At 34.7% G+C, this 18,355-nt stretch overlaps 1 protein-coding gene across 1 annotated transcript; it reads left to right on the top strand.

Annotated features, from left to right (window-relative positions):
- Window positions 1-3,234: 3,234 nt before the first annotated feature.
- Window positions 3,235-17,954, top strand: ptp4a2a (protein tyrosine phosphatase 4A2a). Its single transcript, XM_007240647.4, has 7 exons — window positions 3,235-3,403; window positions 6,392-6,467; window positions 9,852-10,444; window positions 10,528-10,620; window positions 12,656-12,786; window positions 14,557-14,631; window positions 16,898-17,954. Exons 3-7 carry the CDS (start codon window positions 10,349-10,351, stop codon window positions 17,007-17,009), a joined length of 507 nt encoding a protein of 168 aa, XP_007240709.3. The 5' UTR covers window positions 3,235-3,403; window positions 6,392-6,467; window positions 9,852-10,348; the 3' UTR covers window positions 17,010-17,954.
- Window positions 17,955-18,355: the final 401 nt, after the last annotated feature.

Below are 18,355 nucleotides of genomic sequence, written 5' to 3'. Positions count from 1 at the left end.
TGGTGTGAACATGAGGCGTGGCCATCAACAGCTTTTCATTTGCATAAAAGTGTCAGAGCCCTTAAACGGCTCATTCTGAAAGGGACTGAAACTGGTAAGAATAGAGCTGGTGAGATCTTTACCTTTATGTGGGGTTATTCTGTGTAAAGAACTTCATGAACATGTTTTATATAGAACATTGACTTACTGTATTCACAGTGTCCACACCTCTGATCTGCACTTTTTTATACCTATTTATACACCTCCAGTTTAATAGACTGGAGTTTGAGGGGGAGGGTTATATGGGTTGTAAGTTTGCCCACAGTGCTGTAACCTCAACACAGCACAACAGCATCACTCTCTGACTCACTCCACACACTCCAAACACACACACAGACACACATACACACACACTAACAAACGCACACACACTTAGACCTTGGAGCAAATGCTACTGACATGGACACTGCATGGTAATTGGTTATTTAGATGGCCAGTCGAATGTCAGTGAGTCACCCTGCCCACTATTCTGGTTCTGTTTCTCTGCAGACCCACGACCGCACACTGCGCTACAGTCACAGTTATTACTTCTCTTTAACCAACATTAATAACAGAGGAAATATGTATTTCCTATATCAGCACACACACACACACACACACACATACTTCTGCTTTACTAGAATCTCAGAAAACCTCAGGATTTAATTATGATTATCAGGGCTGCTGGATGAAGAACAGCAGTGAGGTGAAGTGACCTCTAGAGGACTCCAAAAACAATAGCAAATAAATATTTTTGTAATACACAAATACTCCCCACTTTACTTTAATTTATTTTAAAAAGATAGGCAGGCAGACAGACGGATGGATGGATGGATGGATGGATTCACAGGTAGGTAGGTATGTAGCTGGGTAAGTAAGCAGGTGAATGGATGAACAAATAGATGAAGTAACAGGTAGGTAGGTAGGCAAATGGACGAACAACAGATGGATGAGTGGACGGGTGGACATGTAGGTTGGTAGGCAGATATATAGATGGACAGACAAGTAGGTAGGAAGGTGGATAGATGGAAGGACAGAAAGGTAGATTGCTGGAGAGGTAGGTGGATGAAGGGATGTATGGATGGACAGACAGGTTGTTAGGTATATGGAAGAACAGACAAACAGGTAGGTAGGCAGGTGGATGGATAGATGGGTGATAGATGGACAAACAGGTAAGTAGGTAGGTAGACAGAAGATTGGATGGACTCGCAGGTAGGTGGGTAGGTTGGCAGGTGGATTTATGGATGAATTAATGGACAGACAGACAAAAAGATGGACACACAATGGATGGGTGGACAGGTAAGTTGGTAGGCAGATGGGTGGACAAACTGATGGATGGACAAGTAGGTATGTAGGTACAAGGACAGATAGATGGTCTGACAGGTAGGTAAGCAGGTGGATAGACGAATAGATCGACAGATGAACAGATAGGTAAGTAGGTAGGTAGGTAGGTAGGTAGGTAGGTAGGTAGGTAGGTAGGTAGGTAGATAGATAGATAGATAGATAGATAGATAGATAGATAGATAGATAGATAGATAGATAGATAGATAGATAGATGGATGGATGGACAGAGTAGGTACATAGGTAGACAGACGTATGAATGGTATGGACATATGTAGATATATAGGTAGATGGATTGACAGACAGATGGATGGATGGACTGACAGGTAGGTAAGCAGGTGGGTGGATGGATGGATTGACAGATGGACAGACAGTTAAGTAGGTAGGTAGACAGACCTTTGGATGGACTCACTGGTAGGTGGGTAGGTAGGCAGGTAGGTGGACTGATGGATGAATTGTTGGGCAGACAGACAAACAGGTGGACAGACAATGGATGGGTGGGCAGGTAGGTTGGTAGGAAGATGGATGGATGAACTGACAGATGGACAGACAGACAGGTAGGTATACAGATGGCTGGATGGATGGACAGATAGTAGGTATGTAGGTCAATAGAAAGAATGAAGGTGTTGATAGGACATAAACTATATAGACTGTATAGAGTATTTTAAGTTCTTTAATAATCCACATGCAGAAGCTGTTCCACTGTGGGAAACCCAGGTACCTGTAAGTGCTGAATCATACTGAAGTATTGGATTCCCTCAGTCTTTCCAGTTCTACCAGTCTGTCCGGTTCCATGTTTCCCTGCAGTTTCTTCACGTCATTAGATACAGATCAGATCTCATTACAGCTCCACCAGCTGCTGAGCTGAAGAACACTGTCAGTATTTAGGATTTAGACACCTGCTACCTGTCTGAAATAAAGTCTGACATCTCTGTTCAGCCCCTGCTATTTAACTCATTTAACTTCTGTGATTATAAAGCTCTATCTGTACACCTGAGCACCTAGAAAGGTATGGACAGTCATGAAGAGCTCAGATGAAGGTTAAAAGTTCATATGCAGAAAGAATGTATATATATTACATGACTGTATGATTTATTCAATTAAAATAAAATTGCACACTTTGTAACAATTTTCTTTAAAAAAAAGATGTGAAGAAAAAAATGGAAGCCTTGTTTGTCTAAAAAAAATTTAAAAAAAAACTTGGCATTGAAAAAAAATAGTGATAGAAAAAAATAACAAATTAGCTATGGAAAAAAATCATTATTGATATTTTAAAAATAAATATCAATAAAAAAAATAACAACAGAAACAATTTGCGATGGGAAACAATTTTGCGCAAAATAAAATGAGTGGTGTAAAAAATTTAATTGCCCATGGAAAAAAATAGCAACAGAAAAAAGGAATTATCGCTATATAAAAAAGATAGTGATAGACTTATCGATTAAAAAAATAGGGTTAAAACGTCGAAAAAACAAAGCAAAAAAAATTGTGATAAAAAAAATTTAATTTAGTGATGGAAAAATGTTTCCATGGGTGTTTTCCAAGTACAAAACAACAAGTTCATCACCTAGTGCACTTTTATAAAATAAAAAATAGATTTAAAAAAGGGTTAAAAATAAACAAAAAGTAGCATTGGAAAAAAAATGTCATGAAAAAAATAGCAATGAAAAAATTGCGATGGGACAGAAATTTTGTGATTAAAAAATTAGGAAAAATATTAGTGAAAAATAGCAATAGAAAAACAAGAAATTATTCCTATAGGAACAAGTTCACTACTTAGTGCACTTCTATAGATACTGAAGCGCGCGGATTGGAACACCGCCCTGCCGTTTCCCCGCTGGTTTAGGAGCTGATAGGGCGGCGGTGCGGGAGCGCGGCTGGCAGAAGATGACGGAGGAACCGGAGGAGCGGGCAGCGCAGCAGCGGAGCGGCTAGGCTGAGCCAGGCTAAGCTAAAGCTAAGGCTAAGCTGTTTAACACCGACGGATCCCGGAGTCTCGGCGACCCGCGGCGCTCGCATTCACCACAAGCGCCGCCCGCTGACTGTAAGCGAAATAAGCCGCTTATTACTCAGTTATTACGTGAATTAACCTGTCTATTAATTCATTTAATACCTATAAATATTATAAACTTTATTATAATCGAACTCAGCATGCCAGAGCGAATTAATCTAATCTAGGTTAGCTAGGCTAGTTAGCTTGCTAAAATAAGCTAACGTTAGCTGGCTATGTTTCGAATAAAATTAAATTTAAAGATTAAACTAAAAAGGTAACTTACGCTTCCGCAAGATAGTTGGCTAATTAATAAAATGTTTATTTATTTTAGTTAGCTGGCAAACGCGTTTTGTCTTTAACCTGTACTTTAATATGATAGTATATATTTTTTTTATTTTATTTAACCTACTTTTATTTTGTTTGCTAGCTTTAGCAACACATTGTTAAGCCAGAGAGTGTATAGAGAGATTACCCACTTATGTGTTCCAGACTGTCTGAATATAAGACAGACGCTAGAGGGCGCTCAAGAGGTTGTCCAAAAATGAATGGGTTCCTATGGATGGAGCAATTGAGCAAAATCATAGTTTTAATAAATGTTTGATACTTTATATACTGACAAATATTTTAATTTTCTCAACACAGAACAAAATCAAATGTTTCAGCACCACAAATATATTTCTTTAAGCTGTTTATAGCGAAATATTGACTGTTTTTAATACAGAGCAATAGCAATTCTTTCAGCACCGCAAATATTTAAAAAAAAACATTTTAAACTTTGCTTATAAACATTTTAAACTGTAACTCCAGCTTTTGTTTTTAATTTTATGTGTAAAGTTTCTACCACATCCTTAGTTTACAGTAGTTATTCTGTGTATTATCTAGTTTATCAATTTTACACAAAGAAGACAAATGTAAAACATGTCAGTCAACATGTAACCATAGAAACACGATTGAGAACAAGCAAAGATGTTTTTTATAATTTATTAAAAATATATTTAAATGCTTATCACTACTTCTTCTTTATTTAGCCTGTTCTCCAACCCATACCAGTGTTTAAACACTTGCCATAACTTACAACTAGCCTACACTTCAACTTGTAATGAACTTGATAATTTTTGTACTAAACAATATTCTCATTTCCTCAACACAGAACAAAATCTAATGTTTGAGCACTGCACTTTGCTCACAGTAGCAGCAATTCTAGCGAATCTGTTGCCCAAACATCATTTGCTGTAGAAAATAAAAACATACGGAAAGGTTTTCTTAGCCTTTTTATTTAAATACTTCGGCCTACTTTCTAAAATTAAATAAATATCTGAGAAAAGCAGTTAATAAGTATTTTAATTTGGAGTTTTTAGCCTTTTAGCTCCATTAATCCCTATTCATTTTGGGCTCCCTCTAGCAGTATCCAGTCCTTTTGGAAGTAGGCAGTCTCGCCATTAACCCAGCTCTTTGTTTAGGCATTGAAGCGGCTAAGCTAACTACATAGCTAGCGCTAGCTAGATTAGCTAAGCTAGCTAATCTAAAAAATACTAGTTTTAGAGGCATAGTTGTAATTATTTATCAGTTTTAAGATATAATAACATGTATAAATAGTTATATTAAACGGCTGTCGCATAACCTGGTCGCTCAAATCAAATGTATTTAGCTAAAACCCGTTGTTAGCTCAGTGTTAGCCAAGCTAGCTTAGCATAGTGAAGTGCCTGGCTGCTGGTTGTGGTAAACCAAGCTAGGCTAGCAGGCTAGTTAGCTTAGCTATTTTTATGGTTTAGCTAGCTAACTAGCTTTAGCTTTACAATTTCTCCCGTTATTGTATTTTTATCTGTAAATCTGAGGTAAATGTATCGTTTACACTGTTTTAAACACGAACTGGGTACTGGATATTTAGTGTTTGCTTGGTAACGCAGTGATTTAATGCTGTAAATGTAGATGTGAAGATTATTTTCGGCTATTTTTGTGTCTATTGTGCTGTGTCTTTATTCTGAGCTTGGTCTGTTATCTATTATTAGTAGCTTGGTCAAATGTTAAAGGCTATACTTTGAAAAAGACGTGTGATATACATTTGTATTAGCTAAAAATTTAATAGAATTATTTAAACCTCTATATTTACAATAACGACAGTGATTTATGTTCACTTCAGTGTAAATATGTCTGACAGCCAGATTATACCAGATACTAGTGCATAAAAAAAATCATTGAATATCATTTAGATGTTACTTTATTTCAATAATTTAAATTAAAATATATAAAGTATATAATATACAGTTTATTATATAAATGTATTACACACAGAGTGATTTCTTATTTCTTTTATTGTTGATGATTATGATCATCTTACAGCTGATAAAAACCTAAAAATCAGTGTCTCAGAAAATTAGATTATTATACAATTGTTATATTAACCTTCAAGTCATGTCGGAAATATCGGATTTACGTGATGAGAGCACATGAACGCCACCACAAACTCATATTTATCAGTGGGAAACTTGGATTTTTAAATAAGCCCCAAGTTTTCCAGTTGGCGGCGTGACAAGAGGTCAATAAATTGATGCAGACAGTTTGCCTAATGCGTCTTATTTGCTTAATTCTCTTGGAGTAGGGCAACATAAACCTCCTATTTTTAATGATAATAGACCAAATGTTTAAACTAAATTTTTTTTCTAATGGCCTCCATTTCTACCCCATCAAATTACGTGATTACGACCTCCAACCTTATAAGTAGGAATTTCAGAGGAAGACTTGAAGGCAGCATAAGACAGTGGGCCAAGTCCTGCTGGAAAATGAAATCCGCATTTCCATAAAAGTATAACATAGTGGGCCAACACCAGCAGATGACATGTCTCTCCAAACCATCACTTATTTTGTTCACTCATTTATTAAATTGTCAGAATTATTGTTTGAATCAAGAGATTTATTTGCCCCATACATTTATTATTTTCTACCCTGATAGTGTAGAGGCTCTGTAGATGGTATTATCTCAATACTTCTTGTTATTATAAAGTATTTATAACACTGTGTTTAACTGTGTTTGTTGTTCAGATGTCCAGTAGAGACAGTGACGGATGGTGAAGATAGAGAATGCGGAGATCTCGACTTTTCTTTACACACACTGAAAGTAAGTACAGAACAAAACTGTGGAGAATAATGTATTATGTTTTAATAAATCTCTAATCGGTTAATAAGCTTTAGTTTTTTTGCAGTGATCCTCAAGGCGTCTGTTTATTATTATTATTATTATTATTATTATTATTTTTATTATTATAATTAAGAATGTCATAACCTTCTTTTAGGATAGAATGAAGATGCATATCCAAGCCTAAATAATTGTTTTTGATAAGAAATGAAACCTTTTTTAAATGGTCAGTGTTTGATTTGAACACAATTATAGTTGTAGGATTAGTGTGTGAAGTTGTGGCTTATAGTAGAAACAATTTCCAAAAATTAAAGACTTTAATGTATGTACCAGAGACAGATTATATCTACCAAATATTTTTTATTCCATTTTTTTTTTACACACAGACTGTATTATTAATATTATGCAACGCTGAATTAAACACAGCATATTTTTAAGACTGTAAGACACACTTAAAATCCTGTAATTTTCCCAAAAAATTGACAGTGAGCCTTATAATTATATTTCACCTCTAATTCAGTGAAATAAAGCAGGGCTAAATAGAAACACCTAAACAATTTTTCCACAAAAACGTCTCACATTGCATTTATTCATACTAGAGACACAACTAGACATTTTAAAATGAGTAAAGAGACGATGGAATGAGACGTTTAAAAATTACATTTGTAGGCAGTTCCCCATTAGTAGGAAAACGTGGCGACACCCTTGTTCCTCACTAGTGTCGCTTAATAACCGGTGCACCTTATAGTCTGTAAATTGTGAAATATTCTGAAAATCCTTTTTTTATATCAGTATATTCATATTTTATCTATATAGCAAAAAAAAATTATTGCTGAGTGAAATTGTACATTTACATCTTAACATTTAATTTAAAATTAGACAAAAACATATATAGTATATAGTATACTATTTTGTGCAGCCTCAGTATGAATGGTATAAACTGTATAATTGCTATATTAGTCTTAGTATTATTATTAGTGTAGTAATGTTAGCCTGGGAAGTATCTTTCTGTGATCAGGGCTAAACAACAGGAATTCAGTGTAAACTGGACTAGACTGGATTACGAGAGACTGATTGATTGAATACGTCGATTTTTGTGTTACACTAGAAATAGGGCTCACTGTAGCTTTAGGATATATCCAATATCATGTGGAGTTAATGGTGTCGGGTTTTGATTATCTGTTATCCTGCTGGGTGTGTTGTGGTGTTTCTGTGTCCTTGTGTCTCTGATATAAACAGTGCTGTAAAAAATATTTGTCTCCTTTACAGATTTATTATGTTTTTGCTTTTTGTCATACTGATATTTTTCTGATTATCAAACAAACTTTATTATCAGACAAAGATAACCTGAATAAATAGAGCTGGGTGATATTGGAAAAATCATTTATCATGATATTGAATTTTTAATATATATCGATAACGATATATATCATGCATATCATGGTATTTTTCAATATTCTGATGGTTTCACAGTATATCACGGTCTTTATTATTTTTATTATTATTATTTTTATATGTTTATTCATTTTTTTGCACGACTGGGCTTTCATATAGGTTTGTGAGTTACTGTACTGTTAGGAGTACATATAATATAAAAAACAAGGCTTTAAATTAAGGCTTTTATGAAGAAATCAGTTTTTTTGCAGAAAAACAGGTAAAGAATAGATAAAACACTTTAACAAAACAATTAGTAAACTGATGGTTTCTCTGACGGTTCTGTTCCGCATGGCGCTCGCAGCGCATCTAGCAGTATGGCGGTATGAAAGAAACACATAGCGGTTCTAATGTTCTAGCTGGTATACCACAAACACTTTTTTACAAAGGCTAGATTGGTTTGGATAATCTTTTTTTCCCTTAATAAATGAAGTCATTTAAAAGGTGTTTTTCATATTTACTCATTTTACGGTTGTCAGATATTAAAGTTTGTTTCATAATCTTAAAAATGTAAGTATGACATAAAAACAAAAACAAAAAAACAACTGTAAGGGGCAAATACTTTTTCACACCACTGTATATACAATTTATAGGTATAAACAAGTTCATATTCATAAAGTTTTAAGAGTTAAGAAATCACAATGGTGGAATAACCCTGGTTTTTAATCACAGTCAAAGTCATGCATCTTGGCATCATGTTCTCCTCCACCAGTCTTACACACTGCTTTTGGATAACTTTATGCTGCTTTACTCCTGGTGTAAAAATTCAAGCAGTTCAGTTTGGTGGTTTGATGGTTTGTGATCATCCATCTTCCTCTTGATTATATTCCAGAGATTTTCAATTTGGTAAAATCAAAGACTGTAAAAAAGATGGACGCCGTGTCGCCGTTTCCATTCATTTAATGAAAATGAAGCCAAAATCTTCCTCCATGTTGCCGATCCTGATACCCGAGTCTGTAGAGCGCAGTAGAGACCAGAGGAGGGAGAAAGACTGTGGAGAGACTGCCTACTCATTTAAATAACCCCGCCCCTGAGGGCTGCGTCCCCAGAGCTATAAACAGTCATTGGTCCCAACCCGGCTAGGTGTAACCCCGCCCTTTTACACACCAATAACCACACCTTTTTGAATAGAGTTGAATAACGTTTTAAAATATGAATTCTGTGGGGATATAAAAATTAGACAATATAAGCAGAGGTTACACTAGCTGCTGCATTTAAATAATGGAGGTAGAATTACAGTATTAAAGCCATTGAAACCTATGGGGATGGGTGGGGTTACACAGCTTTCTGCAATCGAACAGCAGGGGGCGCCCGACCTGTGGTGGCTTCACTTTTATACACAGTCTATGGGTAAAATCAAAGAAACTCATCTTTTTTTTAATATAAATAATAGCAGTGGCGTGCACAGACATTTTGGGGGGCAAGTGCTCAGGGGGGAAAAGGGCACTTTTTAGCACACGTGGAACACTTCATTAAAAAAATGTTGAATGAAATTTGACTTTTATTTGTAACATTCTCTAAACGTGAGTTTTCAATGAAAAAAATGTCACACCACCAACTGATAAAATACATAGTTGTTTGGAGCTGTATGAGACATTTTACTGCACAACAAAATTATTTCACGTTGGGCTTAGAGGGCACCTGAACTGCTGCTGCAGCGTGTGACCGCGCGGGGTCACGTGACAGAGGAAGAGAGAGGTCTGATGTGTGCGAGCTGATTTCAGGGCATTCTGTTTTCACTCGTTTTTAATCGCTCAGGTTTTCAAAAGATCATTTCAAACCGGCCTCAGTAAAATCTTAGTAATATATATATTTAAAAAACAAAACAAAAAAAAAAACGAAGTTTCGAAAGGGCACTTTGGTTGATAAAGGGCAGAGCTGATGTCTATGTGTGCACGCCTCTTTATAATAGTATTGTTTGTTGTATTGCAGGCTGCACATTTATGGCGTTTGTGAGTGGAGACTTCTGCCAGGCACAGCACCTGGTCATCGTGGACAAGTGAGAAGCAGGCGGCGTGCTACATGAAGATTACGCTACACCACTACCGTCTTACATCCTGAGCTTTGGGAAAGAGGCTGCTTTCGCCCAAAGTTCACCTGTATGAGTCCGTCTGAGCCGGATCAGGCGCTGACGAGCCATTTCCTCCTTCCCCTTTTAGTTGAGCGCCAACTGACCATCACTCCTCTCCTGAATGGGTTAATTAGAAACCGAAATTCTGAAGGATTAGTCCCCTTCTTTTGTTTTTAGTTTTTTAATAGAGGAGTCGTGAGTGATTTCCTTTTTCTTTTCTATTTTTTACATCAAAATTTGCCCAAATTCCAAACTCCACCCTTATTTTGATCGATATATATCTCTATATATATATTCTCACCTCGGGAGATTTCGTTTCTTTGCTCAGAGAATATTAAGCCTCCATTCGTGTGTCGAGATGAATCGTCCTGCACCTGTCGAGATCTCCTATGAGTGTATGAGGTTCCTCATCACCCACAACCCCACCAACTCACAGCTGTCCAAGTTTACTGAGGTGAGATATGAGCTGCTCACTCATACAGGTAACATTAATAAAGCCTGATGCTTAATTTACTCATGATTATTCACGTTTTACAGGAACTGAAAGCGTTCGGAGTGCAGACTCTGGTTAGGGTCTGTGAAGCTACCTACGACAAGGCTCCCGTGGAAAAGGAAGGAATAGAAGTGTTGGTAAGAAATATAAAAAGAAATATAAGTAGGGTGGGAATCATGGGGCTTTATTGTTCATTTGGGCTGGTGAATTTAATTTAGTTTTAGTCTAATTTTAGTCTAATAAAGTGTGTAATAGTTTCAGTCACATTTTAGTCATTTAGTTATTATTAGTTTCAGTCTAGTTTTATTTTATGTATTTATTTATTTATTTTTATTTGTTGTTATACATAGTATATAGTATAATACTATGTTTTTTAGATTTGAGCAAGTTTATTGCTAATATTTATGAAAACATTAGCATTAAAGTTTTGTTATGTAATTATTCTAACATTAAAATGTTTTGAAACTGAGCTCTGATAAAGATAGAAGTGTCTGAAATATACACTTCTACTCCAGTACAGATTTATACCAACGTTTAAATTTTTTTTACAATTTCCACAAACTTCTACAATTAAAAAAAAAGCACCTTTAGATCCCAAGAAGAAGAAATTGTACATTTAGTAAACTAGAAAAATAATAACATTTTTGTTCACATAATTTAACACATCATTTGGACAGGTGACTTTAATTTAGTTAGTCTTAATGTTTCGACTGAAATGTGTAATAGTTTCAGACACATTTTAGTAATTTAGGTATTGTTAGTTTCAGACTAGTTTTACTTAATTTATTAATTATTATTTATATTTTTGTTTATTTTTATTTTTTTTTATTGACTATGCACATAACAATATGGATGTGTGTCAGCTGACAAATGAATGAAGAAACAAACTAGGTCTAGTTTTAGTCAAATAAAAGTATGTATTACGTATTTTTATGGTTCTACCATTTTAGATTTGCATTATGATTTTGAGATTAATTTATTGTTTGTTTTATTAAAACAATAGCCTTTAAGTGTTATGTTTAAATTATGCTAACATTTTGAAAATATTTTAAAGCAACTGAGCAATAAAGCTAGAAGTTTCGGAAATCATACGCTTCTACACCAGTACAGATTTATTATAACATTTTAAATTAAAACTTCCACAATTTAAAAATCTTATCCGGATGCACTTTTTAAATCCCATGAAAATTGACTTTTTTTTTTAAAATACGCATAAAATAATTTAAAGTCTTTTGTTAACATACTTTATCTTCGAAAATCAGGAGAACTTCATTTCATGGAGTGTCAGGGTGAGGAAGATTTCGCAACATTTTAAATGGAGAATTTTCATTGAAAGGAAAATTAAGGCCATGTTGGGGCGTCTTTGCTATCGTAACAACGGATAAAGTACAAAGTAACAGAGGGAGCCTGATTGTTACGGCCTGGAAAGCCAGACCAGTAACATATGCTAGGACGACACCCGCTCACGCATTTTAAGCCCAGACCAAAGATGATACCAACCACAGAAATACAAGCCAAAATGATTTATTTAGAATAAACAGTAGCATTTACGTCGGGGATAAGAAATGCCTAAAATAACAAACAAACAAAACTAACTTAGGTATTTAAAGCTAACTTACCTAACAAAAAAAAGAAAACAAAAGTACATAAATCTTTCCTCCCTCCCTAACTAACAAAACACAGGAGAAAAGAAACCCCCTCCCAAAGAAACAGGCCTTATCCCCTACAGTGCTACATTGGCTTTTAGTATTATTTGAAGTGTATTTACAGAAGTATTATAACAAAGTTAAATAACATGTGTCTGCTTTAGTTTTTCAGCTCGGTTTTTACTCACAACAGCACAAACAATAAGATAGAAAGACAGGTGGTTTGGTCTGGGCAGCATGGTGGTTGAATGGGTCGGGTGTCGCGCTGCACTCCACATCGGCCAGCGCTTTATTGTGACGCAGGACCAGGATCAATTAATCAGCTCCTCCCTCTCACCGGTAACCTGCAGGACTGATAGAAAGAGTGAAGGAGAGCGCAAGAGTGAGGTAGCTTAGAAAAGGGAAAGCAACAAAGAAAAATATAAACATCTCCCTCCGTAACACTGATGAATAGATATTGGTAGCGTGTTCCAGTAGTTCTTGAATAATAAATTTGTTGTTTTATGTATTTATTTGTGTGCTTTAGGATTGGCCGTTTGACGATGGTTGTTCTCCCCCTGAACAAGTTGTGGACGACTGGTTGAATCTGCTGAAATGTAAATTTAAGGATGAGCCGGGCTCCTGCATTGCTGTGCACTGTGTTGCAGGACTGGGCCGGTAAGCACCGCTAGATATTATCTTTATCATATTATCTTTCACCAAATATGAGAGTCTTCCCTGCACAATAGAGACAGTTACTCCAACAAAAACCTCTTTTAATACTATTAACTGAAATGCTTTTGCCTGTTTTTTGCCTGTTGAAGTTTCGATCCTTTGTTTTTTACCGCTGTGTTGTAGCAGAATGAATGTATCATCAGGTGCCCTGATACTTTTGTCCATATAGTATAATTTACTGTATATTTACAAAAATACAAATATCGATATTCTTTGGACATTTGGTATATGATATAATTCATCAGATATTGACTATTTACAGCCTGATGAAGTTTTGATTCTTTGTTTTTACTACTAATTGAATGAATCAGCAGGTGCCCTGATACTTTTGTCTGTTATAGTATAATTCATGTTCACAAAAATACAAATATTTAAATGCTTTGTGCATTCAGTATATTTTAATAAATCAGATTCAGACTATTTTAAGCCTGTTGAAATTTCGATCCTTTGTTTTTACTGCTGTGTTCTTGCAGCATGAATGATTGAATGAATCAGAAGGTGCCCTGATACTTTTGTCCATTATAGTATAATTTATGTTTACAAAAATACAAATATTAATATGCTTTGAGCATTTGGTTTTATGATATCTTGCTACAAATATTGACCATTTTAAGCCTGATGAAGTTTCGATCCTTTGTTTTTAGCTCTGTGTTCTAGCAGAATTAATGAAAGAATGCATCAGAAGTTGCCCTGATACTTTTGTCTGCATAGTATAATTTACTGTATGTTTACAAAAATACAAATATTGATATGCTTTGGGCATTTAATAAATGATGTATTGCATTAAATATTGACCATTTTAAGCATGATGAAATTTCAATCCTTTTTTTTACCACTGTGTTCTAGAAGAATTAATGAATTAATGAATCAGAAGGTGCCCAATAGTTTTGTCTATATAGTATAATTTATGTTTACAAAAATGCATTTTAATGCATCGGATAATGACTATTTTCAGCCTAATGACGTTTTGATCCTTTTTTTCCCCCGCTGTGTTCTATTGAATTGATTGAATTCGATTGAATAAATGTATAATAAGGTGCCCCGATACTTTTGTAGACATAGTATAATTTTTAATTTATGTTTACAAAAATACAAATCTCAAAATGCTTTGGGCATTTGGTATATGATATATTGCATCAGATATTGACGATTTTAAGCCTGATGAAATTTCGATCCTTTGTTTTACTGCTGTGATTTAGAAGAATAAAGGAATGAATGAATCAGAAGGTGCCCCGATACTTTGGTCCATTATAGTATAATTTATGTTTTCAAAAACACAAATCTCTATATGCTTTGAGCATTTAGTGTATGATATATTTCATTAGATATTGACCGTTTTAAGCCGTTTGTACTTTTGTCCATAATAGTGTCATTTATGTTTACAAAAATACAAATATCGATATGCTTTGGGCGTTCAGTATATTTTGATGCATTACATTTATGCCTATTTTAAGCCTGTTAAAGGTTCGATCTTTTATTTTTTCCGCTGTGTTCAATGAATCATTAAATCAGCAGGCGCTCTCTGTACTTTTGTCTATATAGTATAATTTACTATATGTTTACGAAAATACTAATATTGATATTTGTATTTGTTTTTTGCCTGTTTAGTCAATTAATGATTGAATGAATCTGAAGATGCCCCATTACGTTTGTCTATATATGGTACAGTGTTAATTTCGTATCTGTGAATGTTTTATATTTATTTTTCTTCAGAGCTCCTGTCTTGGTGGCCATAGCCTTAATCGAGTGTGGGATGATGTATGAAGATGCTGTTCAGTTCATTCGACAGTAAGTGTGTTAAACTGCAGTAAAAATACACTTTATTGAATAGATTTTATTGATGTTTAGTAGTGTAAGGTCCAGGATTAAAGTTGATATGGTAGAATAATCAGGAAATGAGCCAGCTGTTCTTCAGCATCTGAAGTTAGTTTAACTTAAAAAGTTGATGCAGACGATTCAGGCATCTCTACTTTTGCTCATCACTTTTACAGAACCCCCTGTGGGTATAAAATCCATGCTGGAACAGACCGTTCTGCGCTCTCTGGGGTAGGATTTGTGCAGTGCTGCACATCAGCACTCTTCTTATAATGCCTCCAAAAAGCCAATTAAAGGAAGACGGGCTGTTCCAACCCTTAAACTTTCAGATCTTTTAAAGAAGTTAAGAAGCTGCAGAAGCTACACCATCAAAAAACTTGTGCTTTAAAACAGCGGAGGAAACCCAGATTCACAACAGCTTCTTCTGAGAGTCAGCAGTGTGGTTCACATGATTGGTGCTCACGTGATAATATAATGTAGTGTTTGTGTAGCATAGTACACTGGACAGGTACACTGTGTAACACAATTCACAGGTAAGAGATCTGGATATGAGCATCAGACAAGTCCCTTTATTACTGTATTTTTTACACTATAGGCGCACTGTATTATAAGGCGCACTATTAACGAATGCACTACACTAAGTAACCCCGAGTTTTCCGGTAAGCCAGGGTGATATTATTTAGCAGTTCGTCCCACGTAGCTTGTTTTAACACATTAAACATGCAGACTACAGTGCGATATACTCACCTCTGAACTCTGTCTTATTAATTATATTTCATATCGTGTCCCATGTAAGCTAAAGAATGCTGTACTAAACTGTGAGATATGTTTTTATATTATTATTTCATCTCAGAATAGTTCTGGTGCTTTTTAAAATGAAGTAATAATCGTAAGATATATATCTACTAGCTCCTACAAACAATATGTGATCTGTAAGGACTCAAAGTCCTGCATCTAAGCTCTAGAATCTTTGAACACGGACCGCCCAGTTATCCACAAACTACTAGCCGCAGACACTACTGGGTTCCTGGACATTGTGGCAGTGGGGCAATAAGAAAGCAGACATGCTAGAAAAAAAAGCCCCAAGCAAAGCTGGCCACACTACTACAAATACTACAAAAAATACAAAACAAAATCATTTTTATTCGATTTAAAGATTAAAAGTTATAAATGTGTATGTTGGCATTGACACAGAATTCCCACATCAATGCATCCATACAAAAAAAAAATTAATACATTAAGTTCAATGCTTGTTCTATCTCTGAGTGTGGCTGTTGAGTGTGGAATATGGAGCTACACTAGTGTCTATCTCCTTGATTAAAACTCTCAGTTAAACTCAGTACCTCAGAGCATTGCAATATTCTCATTTAAAAATCATCAAATCTGCATTGTAATAGATATTATAATACAGTTAAAAAATAGGGTTTAGGTCTGCCAGACCTCACTTCACTATATTATTATTATTATTATTATTATTATTATTATATAACATATTTTTTTAAGCAATTGCCACCACTAATATATAATACAATTTTTACCTTTCTAAAACTGATATTTAATCATATTAAGTGTATTAAATGAAGTGTATTCTAATATATAATATATATTGTAATACAGCAAAAAAAACAGTAAAACTGCCAGAGCTAAACCTCATTATTAGTCTATATATATATATATATAAGGGATTGCCACCACTAATTTAAAAAATAATATAATTTTCTTAATTCTAACACATTTTATTTTTACTAATTTACATTTAAATACCCATTATTAAAAAAATGAAATCTGGTAGACAGCATTGAGCAAACTGTTGATTTTATTGTTTTTGTTTGTTTCATGTAAATAAAACGCCTTAAATACAGTATATAGTTTCTAGCTGATGGCAAGCTGCAAGACCAGGATTCGGTTCAGTGATCTTCCTATCATAGTGGCAGTGGCTAAAAATTATTATTATTAATATTGTTTATTATTGTTATCGTCAAAATTACAGGTTTTATCGAGATGTTTTTCTTTTTTTGTCAGTATAATTTGCCCCTAGTTAGTTATAAGGTTTAATCCGTATTTCAGCATATAGCGACACAGTGATTACATAGCTAAATAAACCTGATAATACTGTGCTTCACCTGAATTTCTAAACGTGGTAGCATGATTAATTTGCGTAACACAGCACTGTTCTTGTGTAAAGCTTTAAAGCTCTAAACCTGATCCGCTTCCTGTCTTTTTCCCTTTTTTATTGTAGAAAGAGACGTGGAGCCTTCAACTCCAAACAACTGATGTACCTGGAGAAATACAAACCCAAGATGCGGCTGCGCTTCAAGGATGCCAACGGTCAGAACTGCTGCGTCCAGTAGGAAATTCATCCAGAGGGTCGACCAAAATAATAATGATAAAAAAACAGTGATAAATTACTGAAAAACGCAAATTTTCTTCCTGCTAATTGATTATTTGCTAATTTGATATATATTATTACTGTGCCAAGCACACACACACACACACACACTCTCTCACTGTCTCTATTACACACAAACACACACACATACACAAAGGATGACCCATATGTATCCATGTTACCAGCATTTGGATGTTCCTTTTTATGATAATATTATTATTATTACTATTACTATAATAATTATTATTATTATTGTTAATATTAATTGAATTGTTACTGATGTATAGCCATATTATGAATCATGTGGTGAGCGCACAGAACAATAATCTCTACAGCACAAAGCAGTTCTGCAGTTTTCTCAGCACATCAGTAAAGAAGAGTGATTAAATTCGCTCAGTTTTAACCAAAATACTCCAATTCAGCTCCAAAATCTAATTCTGCAGACGCGCAAATACAAAGACAAAAACAAAAAGTTTTACGTGAAGTTTTACGCAGACGCCCTGCTGTCAGTGTCGTTTACAGTGACTTGATTTAATTCTGGGGAAAAATGAGCCAATTATCACTTAAAAGACACAAAATCAAAAATAATCAGTATAAAGATGGATAATATGAAGTTGGCAGTTTTGCAGTGGAGTCGAGGGCTGTGATTGGACGCTGTTACCCCATACAGCCTGTCTGTCACCCAGGTTTACATGAGCACAGATCCCATCCAGCAGCAGCATCAGCAGCATCTCCGTAGTGGTACGTACTTCCTGTTCTAGAGGTGGAACATTCCAGATCATCCTTCCAGAGCGGTGTTCTGCATTTGTCGAGCAGTAAAAAGTAATTCAGTTCTGTAACCCATTTGAAGACACTTTTGCCGATGACTGATAAGTGATCGAGTTGAAATAAAGATGTACATCATTAATTTGTCTTGTCTGTTTTTATTATAAACTGTAAAAATACGACATAAATGACTGTACTACGGCACTCTCACTGATCACTGACTTTATTAATGTTTATTTGGGTTTAGTATTCTAATGTTATATAGAGTTATTTAGAGGTAGACACTCACTGATCACTGACTTTATTATTGTTTATTTGTGTTTAATATTATAATGATATATAGAGTTAATTACAGGTAGACACTCTCAATGACCTTTGATTTTTATGTTTATTTGGGTTTAGTATTCTAATGTTATATAGAGTTAATCACAGGTAGATACGCTCACTAATTACTGACTATTAATGTTTATTTGTTTTTTTTTATTTTATGTTAAAGAGTATCGACTTATGACTTTGTTAATTTGGGTTTATTGTAATGTTATA

The sequence above is a fragment of the Astyanax mexicanus genome, chromosome 14 (assembly GCF_023375975.1).
Source record: "Astyanax mexicanus isolate ESR-SI-001 chromosome 14, AstMex3_surface, whole genome shotgun sequence".
NCBI lineage: Eukaryota > Metazoa > Chordata > Actinopteri > Characiformes > Acestrorhamphidae > Astyanax > Astyanax mexicanus.
This window is presented reverse-complemented; position numbering and strand designations above follow the sequence as displayed.